This window comes from Corvus moneduloides, chromosome 2, assembly GCF_009650955.1.
Source record: "Corvus moneduloides isolate bCorMon1 chromosome 2, bCorMon1.pri, whole genome shotgun sequence".
NCBI lineage: Eukaryota > Metazoa > Chordata > Aves > Passeriformes > Corvidae > Corvus > Corvus moneduloides.
In genome coordinates, this window is record NC_045477.1 from 53,319,091 (window position 1) to 53,342,067 (window position 22,977).

The 22,977-nt window shown below is 42.5% G+C and overlaps 1 protein-coding gene across 1 annotated transcript in view; it reads right to left on the reverse strand.

The window, feature by feature from the left end:
- The window catches only part of LHFPL6 (LHFPL tetraspan subfamily member 6), a 138,828-nt gene that overhangs the window by 5,494 nt on the left and 110,357 nt on the right, over positions 1-22,977 (reverse strand). Inside the window, exon 3 of the mRNA XM_032099658.1 lies at positions 7,843-7,941. Coding sequence (XP_031955549.1) covers positions 7,843-7,941 — 99 coding nt within the window. The remainder of the gene's footprint in view (positions 1-7,842; positions 7,942-22,977) is intronic.

Genomic DNA, 22,977 nt, shown 5'->3' on the forward strand with positions numbered 1-22,977 from the left:
AGGTTTCAGAATTAGCCAGACTGTAGAGTACAAATTACATACCTTCAAAAATAAAACCTACAATTCCTACTTCCAAGAAGGTGTGCAGGAATTCTAATTAACAGGTTCACATGAGAGTACAGTACTATAGAGAATGTGAATTCATATAATCAATCAGGGTGTTGGAAAAGAAATCAGAAAAAAAAATAAGGAGTGTGATTCTAAGGGGATATACTGGGATTTGGAAATATGAAAGAGCTAAATGAACGTAAAAGATAATTAGCTAATTAATAAGAAGGCAAAATTATTTTGAAACAAAGCCAAGATAAATTAAATAGCTGAAGATCTTTTTCTTGACACAGCAACAATGAAAAACTGTCATGTGAAATCAGCTGCAAAAGCAGGAAGAGAAGTTGAAACTTGGAATAAGTCCAGAAAGAATTAAAGTAGTTATGTAAAACAAAGAAAGAACACTATATAAGGTAAAACTGCAGCCCAGCAAACAGCCTGATACATAATAATTAATTCAATGGAACTGGTTACTTTTTCTGTTGCACAGATATGACTTTCTCAATGGTTTAATCTTTTTAAAAAATATAAAATTTTTAATGCATATATATTTTTTCAAGCTATTTTGGTAACTTAGAATTAGTCTGTAACTAAATGCATAAAATTTCATAAAGTTCTGAAGTGTAAAAAAGTGGAGAAAAAAAGCCAACTTGAAATTCTTTAGTCCTGCTGTATGCAGACACTCACTCATGATCAAATCGTCCTTTCTTTGGAGGATCACATAATTTTGTTTAATCAAACCTCAAATTTGCTGTAGGTGTGCATTTATCATGAAGCAGTGAGGGAGAAACCAATACCCAGTGTCAATTACAATGCCCAAATTCCCAAGAGCAAATAGCTTACGTGCTGCTAATGAGGAGCTCTCTCAACCTCCGGCAAGAAGCCAGCAGAAAGCTCACCTACTGCAGAAGTGAAATCAATTTCACCTCTCTGAACATCCACAATGCCCAGATTCACAATGGAATAGAACTCCAGACTCCCTTCAGAGATGATGAAGAGGAAAAATCACTTACAAAAGTGTGTTGTATTTTCTCTTTAAGTAAATATATATGGTACAGCAGGTGAGCCCTGCTCTAGTAGCACCTATTTTTCTCCATTTTAACTAGGAAGGGATTCAAAGCAACCAGTTCAGCTGCTCTTTTTGAATAATAAAGAGCACCAAATACTTGCTCCATGTGGTTTGAGTCCCTTTCTGGATGCTCCTGATTATGTCTACTGACTGCAGAAGGTTCTTGCATGACCATGTCTAATTCTGGTTACAATGGTATATGCCTTATCATAGAATGATAGAATGGACTGGGTCGGAAGGGACCTTAAAGATCATCTGGTTCAACCCACCCTGCCATGGGCAGGAACCTTCCACTAGACCAGGTTGCTCAGATCCTCCAATCTGGCCTTGACCACTTCCAGGGATGGGGCATCCACAGCTTCTCTGGACAACCTGTTCCTGTGGCTCATCACTCTCATAGGAATGAATTTCTTCCTAATATCTAAACCTACTCTTTCAGTCTGAAGCGATTCCCCCTTGTCCTGCTCTTGTAAATAGTCTCTCCTTATGTTAGACAGAATATATGTGGACCTTGATATAGTCACCAAAAGCTTACAAAGATTTAAGAATGGAAGCCGTTTGGGTAGCACTAAAGAGGAAATGTTTCTTGATGGAATACTTCCTTTACTAGCACGTAGTTTACTCAGCCATTTTTCTAAGAACTCAGCAGCTGCAGCTCAAGTATGCTTGTAAAGGTTGTGCTCAGCCCCAGTCAAAAAAATGAATGTGTGAAATCTCCACGCTCTTTGCAGAGGATCTGCAAACAAGAAAAATGCTTTTTTCAGCTAGATTGCTCATAAAAAAACACCTTTGAATATTTTCCCTGTAATAGGTCTCCAACAAATTGTCCTCCCTTCTAAATCCTTTTCTTGATTCTTTGGCACTCTATGTCAACACTCAGCCAGATGCTGAAATGATGCCACCTAAGACAAATTAAATAGTTGACAAAGCCTTTTTTACATCCACAGTGCTTTCTGTGGGGCTTTTATGCTGTTTTAGTAACTGCACTGTTTGCTTTGAAAGTGCTTTGGAGATCATTTACTCTAACATTTCTACAGCAAAAGTAATTATCAAGTCAAGAGTTTTCTTTAAGATATTTCAAGCTCTCTAAAACTGGGAAAGGGGAACCTTAATAATAATGATATTTGGAAACAGAGATCCATCAAGAGAGAAGTTTCTGAGAGCTTTTGAGGCTAATCCAGCTGCTTGTTTAGTTCAGGATGGGAGCCAGGCTTTTAAGTCACTCTCTAGACAGTGACTTTGGCCAGGTGAGCCCTTTCACGGCAGTCCACAGATAGATGGGCTGCCACAGACAGCAAGCAAAGGTGTGTACTTGGAGCTATCTGCTTTGGTTGCTGCTGCAGCTGGGCCCCCAGGTTAAGGATATCTCTGACCATGAAGGCATAGATAGAGCTACCATATTTCCTCAAGGAAAGAAAAGGTTTTTCCAAGTAGTTCAAAAAAAGTTCCACTAAAAATGAGTTTATCTTAAATTTTGTGTCTTCATTCTGTCAGGTTAATAAGTTAAGCATCTAACACCACTTCACACATCTGGTGTTTGGGAAGTGGCAGCTGGTGGCTTGTGATGACACGAATCATCTGTGTTTCAATAAGTGACTTTTACTCCAGATAAACATTTTGCTGCTTGGGCTCCTAGATATTGGGCTCGTAGTGCTGTTTCACCAGATGCCAACTGAGGCTCAATTTTGCGAGTTAAATTGAGCATGACCTGACCTCTCTGGGACCTTCTGTGGAACTTGGCTGCCTGTGCACCCATCAAAACAGAAATCAGCATGTAAAACTGAGCAGTTTCCACATGCACATCCAGGGAAATCAATGGCCTAAAATAAGGGTCACATTGCTTTTAGACATTCAAAACCAATACAAATGTACTTACATGTGTACACTCACATTTCCCCTTTAAAACAGGCATGCAAGTTCAGAAGATTTCTTCACGCAGGTGGAATATGCAGAATATGGAAGCTTTTGCAAATGTCTTGTGCAGTCTTCATTTTAGTGCATGTTCTCACCTTAATGCAGACTCCCTCACTATAATGAATTTCCTGATAAAATACTAATTTTTCATTTGTTTTTCTAGTGTGTTACATTTAGAAATGAAAACAAAATGGTATTAGTGCCTCTAGCTCAGCAAAATTGAATGTGTGCTATATGATATGCCAGAATGACGGTTACTTTTGGGAAACTGCCTGCTAATTCCTTTTGCAGACCCAGGGATTTTGTAGATCTGACTCACTTTCACACCCTTCAGTCAGCAGCTCTGTCCTGCTGTGCCACATCACTGCTGCACTAAATGGGCCCACAGGCAACTCTGATGCGCCAATAATGCAACATAACAGTAACAGTCTGCATGGTGACAAGAGATGAGGATTATCTTGATCCATCCTCAGTGAAAGGCAGTCCCTTTGAGCACTGCTCATTTCCTACTCCAGTCTCCACCTCAGGCACTATTAGCCTGTTGCCAAATTAGAGTATGGACTTTGACTTGGTCAATGAGCAAGCAACTGTGCTGGTTTAAAACACAAACACCTCTTTTTTTTCTTGCCCCTATTTATTTATATTGCCCTATTTCTAGGAGTTAACACCCTAAAAACAGTGGTAGATGTCTCCTGTTCATAATCTAGTGTTTCAGTGGGAACTCTGCTCCATCCGTGATGGGATGCTGCATTATGGAGCAGGCCTCCAAGACCTTCATACAGGTCATGCTGACTGCTCGGAAGCTGGGAACTACAAGCAGAGCAACACAGCACAGACCTATCATGGCCTTAACCTCTCAACAAGATTTGCAAGAGGTCATTTGTCAAAGGCCTAATCTGTGTGCTTCTTTTCATGATGGCAAAACCATATTTCTAGAGAAGAGCAGGGAGCAAGCCCCTTTACAGGTGCACCAGTCTCTGTCTTTATGGAGGTTATTCCCCATCCCCATTAGCAAAACAGCTCATCTATTGAATGTAATTTAATCAACAAATGGAGTTGTCCTTGGCACAGTATCTTCCTTTGAAGAATAACTCCTCTTTGTCAGAGATGGAGCTGTACAACCACTTTTATTTGATTGAAAAAAATTAGCCCAATTAAATACATAAATGTTTAAGTAAATCCTTTGGACATAGTTCACTTAATAAAAACCAAATAAATATCCATTTTTAAAGAGAGCTGTAAACTGCTGGGCATTTCACAGTGCCAGCTCAGGTTTTCTAGAAAAGAATACTCAAATCCACTTAAATTAAAGGCATAGTTATTTTTCCTGCAGCCTTTTTATATATTGCTTTGGAATGTACGCAGAAATGTGTGTGTGTTTGGCAAGGGTGGAGGGAGGGGTCCCCTCTTCACAATATGGGCCATCTCAGCACTATTTGGAGTGCCTATTAGTCTAATGCCTTTTCAGAGTGCCTGAAGACATGGAGAAGCATTTCTTATCTAGCACACCCACTGAAGATTAGGCTTTTTTTCTGGGTTCTTAGCATTGTTATTTATTTATTCTCTCTAGTTATGAGCACGTTATGGGGGCAGGGGTTTGTCATGTTTTCATTAAGCAAAAATCTTTATTTAATTACTAATTCTAGTATATTTCTGGTTGACATTACATATCACAGTGCACAATTCAGCTGCTTCTCAAGAGAGTTCTTGCAGTTCCTCTTCCATACCCGCCTCTTGTTCTTCTTCATCCTCCTATAATGTAGATTGCAGCTCCTGGCTTTTATTTTCTACCTTCAACCTCAACCATTTTTGCCCTCACTTTTTGTAAGTCCAAAACAAATACCAGTGCTGAATTCCCACTTTTGCTGGCTCTGTGGTCAAACCTGGTGAGCTTTGACTCTCCTTTCCCAACTGTACACACACTTTCCCTGTGGTCCAGGCTGCAGCACTTGCTCTGCCATCCTGGAAGAGGAGGCTGAATGCTGTCTGCTGATCAGCATTCCTGTGAACACCCTCTCCTTTCAGAGTAACCATGTGCTGAATTACCCTCCCTGTGTCATCCTCACTGGCACCCACAGCAGCAGGGGATGCAGGACCAGCACTCCCATCATCAGCTTTTCTCCTATTAGCAAACCAGTGCAGGGTTCACAGTAGCTCAGATTTTCTGAGAGCAGATTTTAAATGCAGCATGGTTCTTCAGACAACTCATTTCACGAGCTCAGGAATAGAAAGTATATCATTGCAGCTTAATCAAATTAAATATTCAAATGAAAGCAATAATTACTTAAATTTGTCTTGAGACTTAGTAAGATTAAGTCTTTGAAACATCATTTTTGGCCTGTAGGCTCTAATGAGTATGCCAGTCTCTAATGATTCAGAAAAGACCTAGAGGGTTGGGGTTATCACCAACCAAGAGGTATTTATGAAAGACGAGCAGCGTGGTTATTAAATGGCCCTCGGACAGTACCTCTTCTTTACAGATGGTTTTGATAACATACCATCAAACAGACACTGACATTAAGTAAAAAAAAATCACAGGCAAGCATTTAAGTTCACTGCCAATGTACATGGAAAGGAGATGTTTAATGGCAGAGAAATCACTGCAGCAAATTTCAGCCCTCATTATGATCTGTTAATTAATGTGTTGACATACGATTGCAGCAGATCAGTGAAACCAGCACTGCTGTCAAGTCTAGGCATGTGCAACACATGGGCTGTGTGCTCCAGCTCCAGAAAACAGTCAGAGCACTGTGTCTTCACAGTTAATGCAAGACTTCTCGTGGGCCTCATGCATACCTGGAAGGAAAGCTGCCAGCTGACATTTTTCACATGGGATTCTTCACTGACTTTTAAGGCAGAGTGACTCAATTTATGCAAATATCTAACTCATGAGTCAACACTGAGACAGTGAAGGTGGTCTCAGAGACTCTAGTCTGTGTGGACATGACAGTGTTTAAGGTAACAGTTTGTACTGCCCAAATGTTGTCTTCAAAGGGCTCACACTGCCACAACACCCACCTTCTGTGACTCTGCAGAGAAATAACCTGGAAGGTAACACCCTTCTGCACGTGGCAACAAACATGGGACACAAGCTGGAATCCCAGAAGCACAGCTGCTCACATGCTTGTCATGGAAGAGCAGGAACCAGTGTGCACCAGTGAGGTGCTAGCTGGCCTTTCAAAGGGTGCACTGCTCCATGGGCTGGCCAGGAGCTACTTCAGGCTTCCACACAGGATTGGCCATGGGCAGCAATGAACCTGAATCTTCCCTGCAACAGTTACCACAGAGTTTTGCCTAGTCTTTCTACTACATCCTTTGACACACCCTTCCATGGAGCTGGGAATCTTAGTTCTGGAACATTTTTTTTTCTGCTAGTTAACTATACACTTCTGTTCTTATTGTTCTCTCTCCTTTGTGTTTAAATCTTTCTATTATTAGGTGAATAAAAAATTTGCAGGAACTTTTTATACTTCCCTGAAGAGCAAATTTAGTATCAAAAGAACAGAAGGATAGTAGAGTTCAGAATAACAAGGTAAAGCTTTCAGAGCACATTCCACATCCCCTGAGCAACACCATGGGCGGTTGCTGATAAGACATCAGTGGCACTGTAGTGATGGGTGCTGATATTGGTTATAAGAATTTCTGGTCCCCTGCCAGATCAAATGCACTCAAAACACCACAAAAATTCTGTAGGGGCAACTGGCCTGGAACATCTCTCCCAAAGCAGTATTTCTTTATCTTTCAACCTCAATTCATTTGCATATCTTGACAAGAAACACCTCTGAGATGGAAACAAATCTCCTTACTCCTGAAAAACATCAGTGTAAAATCAAGAGATAATGCAGCAGGTTTATCTTTAACCCTAGGAGACCATTTTTGTCTACTATTCCTTGCACTGGGATTACTGTCAGGCCGTGCACAAGTCCTGCACACACAGCCATGGAAAGAAGTTCTAAGCTTAACTAAGGTTTAGCTTGCAGAGGCTGGAAATGGGGAGTTCTCTATGTTTAAGAGCAGAAGCCCTCGAGTCTGTGGGGGGTCAAGGTGTTCAGTCTCTTCAGGATTGCAGATCCCCCTCTTCCTCAAGCGACACAGGGTCAGAGAGCACTTACAGAGAAGGGTATCAGCAATTGCATTGATCTTTCCTGCTAAATAAGGATCTGGATGAGCATTCAAACATCAGATCCTGACCATCCACACTGTTTGATCCTCAGGTTGCTGCTGTTTTCCTTGTTTTCTAGAACCCCTCCAGAGAAAGCACAGGTGTGAGCCTGGTTTGGCTGCATCCCTGGCTCTCATTCCAGGCGCAGTGCCGTCATCAGCAGTAAGACAAGTAACTTGTTTGGGAGAAAGCAAACATAGGGTGAAAGTGTTATTTGCCAGCTTCCCAAGTATGTGAGTAACATACAAATACACTCTAGGCTTGTGTTAGAAGGCCATAAACATCCCAGAATTCAAAGACAGACAATTGCACTCACGGAGAATTACCCTGACCTGCGCTGTGATGGGATGCCTCTATCTACCCTGTCAAGATTTCCAGGAGTGTTAGCTCCCATACTGCAAGACTATTAAATCTGATTTATTTCCTAAAATATGCATCCATACATACATTTTCTCTTATAATGTTCTGTAAAATATTTCCAGAGATCTATCTGAAATCCCCTGCCTTGGCACCATACCAGAATTATGCAATATGAATAGCCTACCACACACAGGTTGCTTCCCCAAGCCTGTGCTTATGTCCTAGTTTGCTTTTATGGCCAACACATAGAAGAGCCTAATGTGGCTGAAATGCCCTGGTGATGACTCACCCAATTCAAACTGGTTGGAAAGGTTACCACAGGTTTGTCTGACTTCTTCACTGTCCCAGCCAAGAGGATAGAGGGCACAACCAGAGCCAATCAACAAACCTATGGAGAGAAAAGGAAATAAAAGTTTATACAAGCAATTGCCGTTAGCTTATACACAGGCTGCCACTTGGGAATCAAAGTGTCAAACTGCAATTTGGGAATCCCACAGAAAAGGTCTCTTCTTCCCTTAAAAACAGATGAAAACCATTTGGACTGCTGCCTTCTGCTGCAGTTTTAAAGCTGGTCTGTGGGCTGGAGCCAGTCTGAGCAGTTCAGCATCAGAAGCCACGCTCAGCTTCTGAAGCTTTTATCTGAGAGCTTTTAGACTCCTCTTCAACTCTCCAGAACAGCTAAATATGCAGTTTGGAATACACAACGTGTGGTTAAAAAGAAGTGTGTTAATGATAGCATTTACAAGCTGATTGCTTCTGATTAATTAAAACAACAATCAACCAGGGTCCATCAAGGTTACATCAAGAAAACTGACAGTTGTGCTAATTTGTTGCCATTTTGCTTTGTTTTTCACTCTTTCAAAAGCAAGGGAATAATGGTTTCATACCACTTGATCAATTCATACCACAGGTACACACTCCACAAAGTTTTCTTAATTCATTCAGCTGAAACAACTCAGGTCTTGAGTCATTTACCTGTTGTCATACTTGGTTTAACATTCACAAGATGCTTTGCTTTCTCCAGCCCTCATGCTGCCCCAGACAGATGTGTTTTGGCAAATCCTGTCCCTTCACAAGACCTTGTTGGGAATCAGCAATGCACCCATGCACCATGTCTATTTTGCAGAAGTGGCATTTTTATCATATTGCATTCTCAGCTGTCACTGCAGCAGCTGCCAAAAGGCCGATGTAGCTGGCAAAGCATTTTACACAGACAGCCTAGAGAGAACATTTCAATGTATGTTACAACATTTTAATGTTGCTTCCTTTGTGTCAGATCTTATTTATGAGACTGGAAACAAAGCACTATGTAGATAATGGGCGAGGGGCATCTGACACTTCACAGGCTGTAAAGCCAAGCAAGCCCTCCCAAGGTTTGCAGGGGTGCCTTTTACCTGGTAGGCAGAGCACAGGGCTTCAAGCCCTACAGCTGTCACTTGCTGACCTTGGGCATTATCTCTTGACCTCACATCACCTTGCTCCTCCTCTCTTGACAATAAAGAGCATGTGCTCCCTGGCAAAGCACTTCTGCTGCCCTGCTCCCAGAGCAGAAAAGCCCTGGGTGTTGTGATAGAGACACTGTGGACATCACACCAGTCTAACAGGAGTCCTGAGAGGGATTTACTCAGGGCTCGGAGCTTGCTCTACCTTTCTACTGTCTCCATTCTCCAGATACCTAAGCTTCTCATATTGCTGATGTTCCTGTAAAATACAGTAATCATCTTACTATGTTCTTGATTTGCTCAAAAACACACCTGAACAAGACACTAACGTCCAGAAGTGGTATCTCATCTTTCTTCAAAAGATGTTTAATGCTCTTAGCATCTTGGCTGCTAACAAAGTAGCTCAGCAGCTTCTCTGCTGCTCCTCCAAGCACACCTGCCCCTGGTTTAAGCCCAGTATTAACTCCTTGGATCTCCTTCCACTAGGTTCAAATTTCTTCTCACTGCTCAAGCCTACTTCTTCCTTCCCTTGTTGAGCAGTCATTGCCTGCTCCTGCCTCCAGATCTGCATCACATAATGAAAAAGAAATCCCTGAGGCAGCCCTCTCTCAGATGGTGCATTCACGCAACAGCTGTGACAGGAGAAAAGCAATTAAGGACATGTGAATGCTAGGTATTTTCAGAACTAATCTGGGTATGGTTGCTTCTAATGTCCTCACTAATAACTTTCACAGTATCATTTGATTTTTTTTCCCCTAGGGCCATAGAGCTCAGGGCAGCTGGTAGAATCCATGTAAATGAGAACCACTTCTAATTAAATTCTCAGAAAGGATGTTTCTCAGACAAGAGAATTTAGGCCAAAACTGGGTCTACATTTGTTAAAGATAGCCTAAGACTCTCATAAAGCCCCTGTTGATTCTCCCTTGAACTGTTAAAGCAAGAAAGGTGTTGTGAAGCACAGAGAGCATGAGTGGTGTGCTAGGAAGGGGCAGGACCCCATGGGGCAAGGAGGAACATCATCACCGATGATGAATGTCTGGGGAAAGGAGGAAGAACACATAGATGCCAAAGACAGCCTCACAGACCAGTGGACTGTGGCAGCCCCAGCCAGTCCTGCAGTGGTTCTGACCCCTTCCCACACTGCTCATGGCACCCACAACACAGCCAGTGCCAGCCCAGGCAGCCACAGCTCAGAAGCCGCTCTGGCCTAAAGTGAGCTGCCCTGGCCGGGCTGTTTGCAATCAGCTTGTGTACTTGAACAGACTGTCTGGGAGACCTTGCAAATGCTCAAAGGGCTCTGTTGTGAGGGGCAGGGAGATGTGTGCAGGGGGTAGGAGGGAAGGCAGGCTTGCACCCGCCTGCCTTGGACCAGATTAAACGGCAGCCAGCCCTTCCTCACAAATAGGTCCTGGGAAAGCCTTCTGCCCAGTTCTTCCAGGAGAGCACAACAGCAGCACTGCAGGCAAGTGAAAGGACTATTAGCATAACAATGCTGCTCCTCCAAACCCAGAACAAGCTCTTACTCAGCCCTTGCCAATTACTCTCCTCAGGTGGCAAGAGTGCCTAGTGCCCACTGCATTCACAGACTGTTTGTTTTCAGCTCTCTTTAGGTTTTATTGCAGCAACAGGTTGTTGTTTGGGTTTTTTCCCATGAATGTTGCTCACAGCACTTGCCACTGCCACTCTCCAAACACAGCTCATCCTTTTCCAAACATGGGTACCTGTTCACTCTTTCTGCCTCTGATGCTACACTGGATCAGTGATCACAAACTTTGGCAATTTATTTCCTTCCGTATTCAGACTCCTTCAGCCCCCTGTCACACCTCTTTTCCCATTTCCGTACACCCATGTCTGTAAGTTCAAAGCCCAGTTTCAGTGAAAATAAATTCTGGGGTTCGGTCAAAAATTCCTTAGCAATGCAATATACTGTAATGTTGAATTGCTCCAAAGGAGCTCACATATGGATGATTGCCCTTAAAGCCATTCCAACACCGCCTAACAACCAGCCCACAGCATCCACCACTGAGCCTCACCATTAGCTGTGCCTCCTAGAAAGAGATAAACCAAATAAGGGAAAACTATGTCAGAAAGCCTCCCTACCCCAGGGACAGATGGCTCTCCAGCTGGGTACTGGCTTTATCAGTGCTGAGTTTCACTTACGGAGTACCAGTCACCGAGCAGTGCAGCTTCTTTTCCGACTGCAGGCTGCACTGACTGGGATGATCAGATCAAGTGGGAAACTCCTGCCTATTGCTGGTGCTGCCACATGACCCCAAAGCATGAGTGGCAGCATGCTTATGTGCAAACAACAAGGTACAAAGCCATGAGCAAGCTCACACGCTTCTTTTAGTGAACACAACTTTCAGAGCCCACGGGTTTGTGTTCCCATCTGGCAAAAAGGCTTATGCCTATTAATATTTGTTTTGTCACAGGTACCAACTGGCCACAGGACTTAAAGCTGTTGCTCTGACATGTCCTTTAACATCACTGGTTTTCAGCTGGTTTCGACTGACCTTCAGACAGTTCCCTTTTGTGGTGCATATGCACCTGTTGCGGATTTATGTCTATTGACAAAACACTTTTGTCCTCCAGTACTTCTTGCAGGCAAGGTTCAGGCCAGGCTCAGGGGTTTGCCTGTTGTAACCACTGGACTCTGCCTAGCAGGCTGCTGCTCCCTGAGAGCTCAGCGAGGGTTTCCTAGGGCCATGGGATCAGTCGCATCCCAGAGTCCATTTCGATCTGGCTCCGGCAGCCAGCAGCGTTACAACACAGTGGATGGTAAAGAAGGTAGAGAAGGGTCTCTCATGAGGGTTTGAGATGGCTTTAATCACATCTTGTCCCCCCAATGTTCAGAGATAGAGAGACAGCATGGTCTGGGTGCGGGGTGGTTTTGTCAGGGGCCCAGGGGGGATCCCTGGGCGGGGTTGGGGTACAGGAGCAAATAGGGAGAAACTGAGGGAGTGGCCAGGGCTAGGGCAGGGAACAGGGGGAACAGCACAGAATCAGGGGGTTAACAGACTACCACATTTCCCTTCAGCATAAGACTTCCACAAAGATTTAGAGCCTGTTAGCCAGCTAGAAAAAGTTTCACAAGTTTTACTTTATGCCTGGAGGTATATTTATATGTATGAGCATATGTGTGTCACATCCCATTGCTTTCAGCAGGATTCTACATGACTTCAACAGGACTGATGCTGCCTCGGTCTGCATGGGCACTGAAGCTGGGAACTGGCATTTCAGCTCCCTTATTTTATGCACTGAAAGTGTGGGGTGTGCCTCAAAGCCCATGGTGTTAATAGGACTTGGACAAAAGCCCCTCAGTCCCTTCCCTCCCTTCTAATCAATCCATGCCTGTTTGTAAGCAGCTGTGTGGATCAGATCCTGCAAAAGCAAAAAGGCTGCGTACTTTTACCTTACTAATAATTCATACATGGTCACAGCCAATTTATTTAATCACAGAGAATGTAGATCCCGCTGAACAGCTGCATCCTCCATTGAAAGATCCAAGCTGAATCCAAGGGCTGCAAACCCAGTGGAAATCATTAAGCTAATTTTGCAGCTTCAGCTCAGAGCAGTTACTAGTTTAAGTCAAGAGTCACATTCTGGCCTGCTCTATTGCATTTAGCCAGCTATGCTACCCAGGACACCACACCCATCTTTACAGCTGCTTAAAATGCTTAGGATGCCTATAACATTTTTTAAAAAAGGAAGAAAACCAAAACCAACAATGTCCTGTAATTACCATCCCCTGTCATCTTCCATTATCCACTACAGTCATTAAAAGAAATTGAAAGGGGAAGAAAATATGCAGATCCATAAATGGCACCTTCACAAAAGGGGCTGCAGCCTCCAGGTATGAGGGATCCAGTCAGTGGGACAGGGTGAGTCAGCAAGTGGAGGTGCTGGTGGCACACAGCAGCTGTTTTAGATGACGTACCATGCACCAGTGGAGGTGTCGGCACTGTCACAGACCAGCTTTTCTGGAGAGGTTCCATATTTGGGAATGAAACAGGCTCCCTGCCCTGGTCTGTGAAACACTGCTATTGTGAATGCTGCATCTGGCTCAATGTGCTAGCAAGGCATGGGGAGAGACATGCAGGGCTGACTGAGAGCAACCAGATTTGGCAATCCAAAGCTGGAATTAAGACCTTGGCTTCAGTATTTAACACGGTCCCAGACAGCCCCTAGGCTCTTTGTGTGGTCCATGCAGAATGATGGATCCCTTCAAAAAGTAGTCTAAAACCAACCTATGAGGCTAAGTGAGGAGCTGCCCAGACCTACAAATTCTAAAACTACAAACCAGGGGGTCAGACAGTGGATGCCTCAATATTAAACCATCCAGAGTAATCCTTGTCTCTCCCAGATTGCCTTCCCTGTCACTCTTGCTGTGAGTATAATGCATGATCGTATTTTAGTAACAGTTAGCACTTGAAAGATGATCTTGTCTGTCTGGAGTGGTGCTTGTGATTGAAAATAATTACATATAACAGGTTCTGCATATGGTGGATGCGGCAGGGAAGGGACAGTAATTACACTAGTGGCTTGGCACAGATCTAGGTCTCGTCTTTGAAGTGATAAAGAAATGATTTGTGGCATGCAGCAAACGGCTTACTCCAAGAGGTAAAATATTAACCACTATTAATATCTCCAAGAATAGCCTGGATATGAGCAAGTCTTGAACAATAAATACAGAAGGATTAACAAACCAAGAGATGTTAACCAGATTTTGCTGTGGGCAAAATGACTGCACTCATAAACACCAAGACCTATCAGTAAAAGCCAGTGCACAACAAAGGAAACTTGCAAATCCTTGTGGTGAGCTATCCTCAGATTGCTGCTGTGGTTTCAATGGGAGCCTCCACTCAGGACCTGATGTGCCTTAAATAACCCATGCAGGCATCACATCATAAATTAATTGCAACTGTCCTGACCGTTCATAGCTGAAAGTCCTGTTTTACAGACTCGGCTCTTCCTCTCACTTGTTGAGGGCACAGCATTCCCTGATTGCTAAATGGCTCATCCTTGAGTTTTTTGTCAGTCCATTTGATCATTGCATCAAAAGCCTGTTAAATAAAGCCAAACCTTCCAGAGTCTCCTTCCTTCTCCCTCGCATAGGGCAAATCTAAGCACATGATTCAGCTAAGTCTGATGATGAAAGCTATCAGTTTGATGAATAAAGAGAGATGGTGATGGCAGTGAATGAGGCACTTAGCTTTGGACTCAGCCTCAGAGTCTTGCTGCTACAAAATGCATTTTAAAATGGAAACTAAACCCGTGGTGGCTTTCCTTGATTATGGGCTTTTCAAGAGCTTTTTACATGCATTCATTTTTTGTACATCCTCAGCTCCAGACACTTACAGCCTATGAATGCAGTGAAATGGACTGCTGGGTACCATAAAGGCCTCCGTGCCCAGCAGTTAGAGGGGTCTGCACTGCTGTAACAGGGACCCTGGGAAGGCTCTGAAGAAGGAAGGAGCCCTTCACCATGCCTTGTTATTGTAAAAACCCAATTTGTATTTTCACTTAGAAAAATAAAAGGAATGGGCCAGACTTGATATAAGTACTGCAAAGAGAAAATAAAACTGGAACCGAAGGTTGCTTTTTGTACAGTCACTTTTTAGTGAGAAATGCCTACTTCAAATTATCTTCCTCCTTGCTCTCCCCCATCATCTACTTTTTCTTCTTTTATTTTCAGACCTGACCAAAAAGAAAACTTGTCTTTTTTTTTGTTTGTTTTGTACAGAAATTCTAATGTATACTGTTCATCTGACAGATATTCAGGCCATATGGAGAAGCTGACAGACAATAATTTAGAAGTCATCACTTTCAAGACCATTTTAATGATGATTTTTCCTTTCACTTTTTTTTTCTCTATTAGCCAGCCTGAATCTTCAAGGATGATAGAAAGTTTTCACATTCCCATCTGTCACTTGAAGGTACAATAATCTTGACAAGCAAAACAAAACCAATTTTTAGATGCAGCACGGACTTTCACTATCTGGTTCTTGTGATTTAACAACTCACCTCACTTTAATGATTTTAAAGCATTTACCCATCATAAAAGTGACTCCAGAGTGTGAAAGTAAAGTGCAGCTGGCACCTGAAGTTGTCTGCTGCCTTCAGACATACCTTAGCCAACAAAAAACATGGTTAAAGAAGAATTGGTTAAAAACTGAGATGCGAAATACTTCAGTAGACACGGCTTCTGAAGTCCGTTCAAAGAACCCTCCAGGAGCTGATACCAAGCAAGCAATGGAGTGATAGAAGTGGGTCAGAATAGATTAAGACAAACTCCAGAGCCTGGGCAGAGCAGCAGGACCCAAGAGAAGAAAGAGGGGAGCAGGGCCGTGCCAGCTGCAGGCAGCCTGGCTCCCATGCCCGTGGGAGTCCAGCCTCAATTCAGTTAGTGAGGGACAGTGTCTTTATACTGACAGCTCTTCGCCCAGAACATCCCTTCTTTGGGGTTACACTTCTACCTGCTCTCATCACCATCACTTTGTTCTTTGATTTCTCTGTTCTTCTGTTAGGGAAATGTTATCACACCAATCCATTACTGTTAGTATCTGTCCCTCAGGAAAACCAGACATGGAGCTGAAATGGGCTTTTACTAGGATTAAACACAAGATCAACACTTTGGGCAAAAGTTCTACCTTTAGTTAGTAGTCACTGAACATGGGGCATTTGACTGGTTCCTTACTGAGCCTGAGCTTCAAGTGCCTCATTTGAGAGAGGGAACAATCCTGTGAATTCTCAAATGTGAATGAATTCAGTAAGGGACTCCCTCATCCCAGTGTCTGGGCAGCAGGGGCACACAGAGAGAAATAATTCTATGCTGCACCAAATTTCTTCCCATTCCTCCTACAAGGGTCATGACACATGAGACAGCAAGTTAGTTCAGGGTTTCACTCAAGGTCAAGGTGTTTCTGCCACAGACTTCCTATAGTGGGACATTAGAGGGACTCTTACATGCAAAGCAAAATGAAGCATAAGAACAAGAAAAACCAGAGAGAATACAATGCTACAACCTTCAGCTTGCAGATCCTACCTCCAATAACACTGCTTAATATGGAAAGTGATGGAAATAGGGTTTTCAGCCAAGGGCAAAACCCCAACACCCTTTCTCTTCCTGTTCTGAGCTCCAGGTTTTAATTCACAGCATTTGACTTTACTTAACCCCCCTTCTTCTGACTGTCAAGCCCCATACCTTTAATGAGACTTTCTGTGTTATTTTGGGTTACTCCACACCATGATCATGCCCTGCCTGGCACCTGCTTGGCTCCCAACCTCAGTAAACAGGCACGGTGAAGAAATGCCACCTGCCTACTAGAGCTCTTGGAAAGTGGGGCCAGTGGCAGAGGAAAACTAAAACAAGGTATTACAAATACATACCAGCATCCAGCTGGCAAAGTGCTGTGTCATGGGACAGTCACACCCCTCATTTTCACTGTGACAGAGCATGGGGCAATCGAGGGTGCAGATGGGAGTTTTCTGACAGAAGAAACATCACTTATCTTTCTTTTTCATTTCATCAAAGGTGGTGTGCTCATTACTACAGAGGTGCTTCAGGCTCAGAGAGGGAAATTTCCCCACCCAGAGATGCTTCCTTTCTAGGTGCCTCAGGTGACACAGGGCATACCAAACCTGAGCAGATGCCTCTGCAGTGGCAATTGAGATCTTTGTCAGTGCAATTAGGGGAGTCTAGAAGACATTTTTCTCATCCTAAAGAATACATAAACATAGGTCTGTGACTAGGACACATCTAAGCTCACATAAGACAGCAAAGACATTCACATGGGACTGGCAGACGTGACATAGAGGCAGCAGGGAAAGCCATATGCATCTGGATTTGCAGCTGGAGATGGAATAGCCAAAGGCATCTCAAATGGCACTAGGCACTTGTAGGTCAGTGACTGAATTGTGCTCCACTGGAAGTACAAAGCCAGAGTGGGATTTAGCCACCCAAATGTGTCACCTTCTGCCAGTTTAATTGCTGTTCAGTATCTTCCTCCTTTAGTTGCCTCTCCAGAACAGTGCAAGATTCCCCTAAGTCCTCTGTCATACCTGCCAGCCCACACAGAGATTTTGCAGACCCTAGGGTATCTCTAACAGTGCAAAGCATCTAGACTTAGCCTGATGAGGTCCACCGTAGATATCTATTGATCTTAATGTGAGCTTAGAAACCTACCTCAAAGGAAAATAGCTGTATTGTAAACACCTTTATAAAGTGTATCAGTCTGGCCCAAACTTACACTTTTCTTTATTCCTTATCTTCTATCCTTCTGCCTTCATTCTGCCCTTAAGATGCAAATGTTTCAATTCCTGTCATCAATTTTCTTCCTTTATGGGAAATTACCTGAATGTTACAGATGAAGGAAAAGATTGAAGGAAAACCTGTGTTTCTCCTAAGTGTAAACCTGTATGTTTGCCTTAAAAGAAAACCAGTTGTATGGAAAAAAATTGCTGCTTCAAAATGATCTTGGTCTGCCTCAGTTGTTACCACTCAGAACTAGCTTGGCAAGTCTCTGCGCCGTTTCTCCCGGAGTTTGTCGCACAATAAAATGATTGACACCAATTGTTCTGAAAAGATGTGACATGGTCCAGTTAAAAGCAGAGTGAGTCTGCAGAGTGGAACTGAAATGCTTGAAGAACTCCAGAAAACACTCTGGAGTTTAACTGTCAGCTCATTTTTGTTTGGCAAGCCCTGATCAATGCTTGTACATTATAAGCTTTATGAGGGGAAAAAAAAAAAAAGCCTGAGTGTTATCACATGCCATCAGACTTCTTTATGTGACAACCCATCTGTGTGCTCACCCCGTCGTTTTGTGACTCAGAATCAAATGCTTGACAGTTCAAAGAGTCTAGAGCAGCATATGGCATATGGCATAATGTATTTAAATAGAAATCATTCCATTAGAAACACAAGGGTGCCTGCTGTAATTAATAAAAGGTAGTTTAATAACTAACTTCCCAAAATGCAAAACTCTCCATGTAGTCATAGTAGATAAGGCATACTCCTTTTCATTAACATGAATTTCAATAGCAAGTGGAGACTGGCCAAAACTAGGCAGAACTGTTCAGAAGCTCCATGCTCGAAGGATTTCCCAGTACGTGAACTGATCTCATGAAAGACGGTAACGAGGGAATGAAGGAACTATATCGTGCATCAGTGAAGATGCCTAACCAGAAAAATGGATAAATAGACAAGCATCCCCATATCTTTTCAACACAAACTGTTCAGACTAAGGTTGTTACAAGCACTATGTCTGCACCATCCTGGCTCTTGAGCACTACTCCAATGGGGTTTAATCCGTGTGTACCCAAATAATTGCTTTTCCATGTCTATTAGTTCACTGCTTTATTAAAAAGCAATAGTTTTTAGATAATGAATAAAGCAACAAAATATGTCCAGCCAATTCCTTCACTTTGGTGGCATATCCCCAAAGTCACAGGGAAACTGGAACTGATGCAAAGCCTATATCCAGTGGGGGAGTACTGCATACCAGGCTTTTGCCTTTTTTTTTTTTCAGTTGGTTTTACTTCACTTGAGCTGTCTATAGATTAATACAAGATCAACCACTGCACATCTCAGTTAAACTTCAGCTATACTCAAGACTTTAAAGTAACACTTTCAGTACATGCTCTGCAGACCCTCTGTCAAGCCACAGAGAATTTTCCAAGGAAGTTCATACATGGCATTAGGAAATCTATACCTGCAATAAAGATTGAATGGCTCCACATTTCTACTGAAGAGTCTCTAAGACCCCTCAAATCAAACGAGTTTGGAAATCACTTCTCTAGATAGGAAATACAGTAAGATAAATAATGCTGTAAAAATCAGTGGCAGTCATCAAGCACAGCTGAGAATCACTTTTCACTTTATGCTTTTCTCACTGATGCTTTATGGGTTTAAGTCTCCTTCTACTCTGCAAAAGTGTTCACACCATCAGCACAGTTGATACACAGGCCTGCAGCCATCAACTGCATCTTTATCCATACAGTGTATCCATTGCTGATGGCTAATGCTCAGACAGTGAAGTGCTGTAAAATACATGGGAACTGCTGAAGAAAAGGTCAGTTTAATTTACTGTTTGCTGCTGTAGCTGCAGCATTTTTTAGCAGCTTTTTAAATACCCTTTGCATTCACAAGGCTACTTGCAGAGCAAGCAGCTAAGCACATGAATTAATCTACACATGAACAAAGGTGTATTCAGTGCTGTTTGCCTTTGTGCTGAACTACAGTGGGAAATCAAAAGAAATGGAGTTAAATGTAAGCAATAATAGACTCCATGTGAAATTGATCATTCGTATGGCTTCCTCAATTAAACTAAAACCAACTATTGCCCCATTCTCAGCCACTTTGTTTTCAGTAAGAGGGACGGTAAGATTCCACACAGCTCCAATTAGAACTGTGTAACACTCAAAATACTGTTTCATACTGTTAGACTGTGTCTGTTTTGTTCTGCATGATTTTCACATGCTGAAAAGCTTGCATCATGAGACATACCCCAAGAAAATACATATTTTTATTTTTAAAAACAAATAAAAATACAGATTATTCTGTGCTTCCTATCCAAAGGAATTCAAACTCAATAACTGACACAATTTGCAGAGGAAAGACGTACTCTATAGAGTCAATTTCCCTCAAATAGATCCCATTTTTCAGTTTCCCACAAAATGTGATAAATATAATTTTGGATGGGAGCTGCAGTTTGTTACAAATACATTGCACATCTGCAGCTCAGAAAAATTTGGCACTGTCACTTATCCTCTTCAGAGAGAATCCATATGGACAACGTTACCAACATCTCAAACATTCTTGACTCTTTCTGTTAATGAAAACCAGTGTGTGAAAGGGAAGAACTGAGTAGAAGGGTGTGCTTCTCCCATGATGAACTCATGAGCCCACCTTTGAAATCATTCTGAAATGAGTTCAGTAAAGTTTAGTAATAAAACTAGGGCTGGAAGGGACATGAAGAGGTCATTTAAATCATCTGGCAGCCTCAAAGTCAGGATAAGCTCTACTTGTACCTTCCAAAAGAACTGTTTGTTGAACCTGTTTTTAAGAAGCCCCTCACAACGGAGACCCCAGCACCTTCTAAGACATTCTATTCTTGTGGCTCTGTGTCTGCAACAGAACTTTTCACTAACCAGTATCTTCCTGTGATAATTTCAGTTCACCCCTTAAACCATGGACTCTGCTAAATTCCTGCTGGGGCTCTGAGAGACCATTTCATTTTTTTCCCCTCTTTGCAGCACCTTTCTCTATAATGGATTCAGCAGTCACGATTTATTCCTTTTTTTTTTCCTGCTAGAACTGGCCATTCCATACAGTCTCCTCCTCTTTCCCAGAGGATTTCTGTGGCTGCTGGCTTCCACAATCTACTGGAATTTTCCCTTCAAAAAACAAAAAGCTATGCCAGAATACTATCAGAGCAGTTGAATAATGAATCAAACTTGTTGCTTTCGATAGAGAGAACCCAAATGGAGAGCTAAGAGAAATGAAGACATTGAAGGTGATGATAATACCAACTAGCAAAACCCTAAAATGAACTGTGTGGCTCTTGGAGCTCATCCCCGTCCTCTCTTCCTAAAAACTTTTTAGAAATAATGCTTTATGAGCAGTGGAAGACCCTTCTAGCAACTCTTTGCTATAAAGGCTGTCCTTGGTAAAAGCCTATCACTGCTTTGATACCATCCCCAGCACACAATATTTCTGCTCCAATTTACAAGATCATTGGCTTAATGGATTAATACTTAGTGAATGGAGCATGCAATTCCTAGATACAAGACATGCATTTTTATTTGGACCTAGGAGTAGGGAATGCTAAGGAGCAATATTAGCATTGGCTGGACCTCCTACAAGGATTGAGAGAGAATTTAAGAAAAAAATTGAAACAGAAAATGAACAACCTATGAGGTGAATGTTAGATGGCTGCAGGAGCCACTAACGATGGCACTTGGACCATTTATAAAGTCTTCAAGGAGGAAAAGCCCCTTATTTTCAACCATCCTCAAAGACTAACTATTGTTTGCGTTCTTCTTTCAGAACCAGCTGGCGCCTGTGACCCGTCCAGCTCCTCACTGGCCACTTGTGCCACTGATTCCTGCTTGAGTCTCCACAATTTATAGTTCAGACATGAAATGAGCATCCTATGTTTTCTCTGATGCAAATAAAACCACCTGCAAGTGATCCCAAGCCAAAGCTGTTTGACAGAGTTATGTATCCAGCAAACAGCCCCTGGTTGAAGCTGGAGTGTAGTTTCTGGTGTGCAGGCTGAGCCGAGCTACTTACAGAGGCTGCAGTCCTTCTGCTGCTCCCTGTCCCAGCAGCTGCCTCCTGCTTTCCACAGTTCTCACACAACACTGTCCATGCAGAACACTCATTTGCTAAAGTATTCCAGAACATGACTCCCTTTATGCTTGGACAGGGACTGGTGCAACCAGGGTCTCATAAGGGTTATAGGATATATTTTTAGACTTGTGAAAGTATTACACTTAAAACACAAAAGCACAACTAATTTTCACTGCTGGAAATTGCTGAAAACCGAGTATATTTTATCATGAGAGAAACCCTGTCATCCTTTGACTTCCTATTTAAAACTAGAATAATACCCAGCAACTGCTTTAAGGGAAGGGATATTCCCTCCCTCCTGCATCTGACAAGACTTTTCCTTGTCTAACTTACGTACTCCAGAGGCACCTCCATTGAAACAAAAATTGTATCCAGAAGCATTAGAAGAGCCCTACAACTAAGTCAGAAACATTGAGATCCCTTTAGTCCCAGCTTTTCTAAAATGTAAATATTCATTTTAAAATGATACCATCACAGCTTCCAGGACCAGCTATTAATCTTTCTTTTTTTTTTTTCCTGTCTCTTCTACTGACACAGAATCCTTGTTTTGAATTATCAGAACAATAATTAGATTCCAGGAAGGAGGGGGTGGGGGGAAGGGGAGAGCATTCTTGTCCCCCTGAGAGGAAGAGATAAAAGTTTCATTTCTGAAAGCCGATGTGCCAATGGTGGATAATGGGGAATTGGGATTCCTGCTTAACTGCATGGGAGAGTTCAGTAAAGTTTATTAATAAAACAATTTAGATAAACTCCATTTATGCATTATTTGTACTAGTATCTTGGCAACTGCTTATTTAGCATCTTGAACACATCAGGAATTTTAAAGAGAAATAATGAAATCTTCCCTCAGACTGTAAAATCTTTGACGGAAGTGGGTCTGGGAAGCAACAAAGAGTTTTCTTTTTCTGCTTCTCCTAATTTTTTTCCTCCAACTAAAAACAATTCTCTAATATCCTTGGCATAACTACTATAACGAAGCATAATTTATTTGATCCTTACACAGCCCCCTTAGGATTACTTCTTGCAGATAGCCAATTATAAACTCTTACATACTTTATAGCCCTCATTATGTGTGACAGAGGCACACTAATAAATAATGCAAAACCCCTTTTGTACCCAGTCTACCTTGTGAGAATACCGGGGTCTGCTATGGAGCGAAAAAGCGCATTGTAATGCATTCTTATTTCCAAATGGACTGAAAAACTTTCTAGCTTCTGCTTGCTTCCTTGGGACACTTTTTTTCCCAGACTGGACTCCTGTGGCTTGATTCATTACTAGATAAAAATCAAGTTCGAATAGAAGTGGACCATGACATACGGAGTGTCACTGCCGTGTCACTTCCTCGCGACATCCTGTCAGCTGCAGACAAGAAAGGAGGTCTGAAGGCAGAACAGCCAGGTTGAATACAAATGAATGAATATTCGGTGGTAGGCTTTTCATAGTAATGAAGCAGAAAGGGTCAAGGCTCAAGGAACACATTTCACCCTGCCTGTGCTGCCTTTCTGGTGCAACTTCCAGACACTGCTAGTGCTCAGGTCAAGGCTCTGGAGGAGAGCAAAACAGCTCTGACCATCCCTCAGCTGTTAGGATTTAAAGAGCAGAGTGAGCAACTCAGCAGAGACATGGGGTT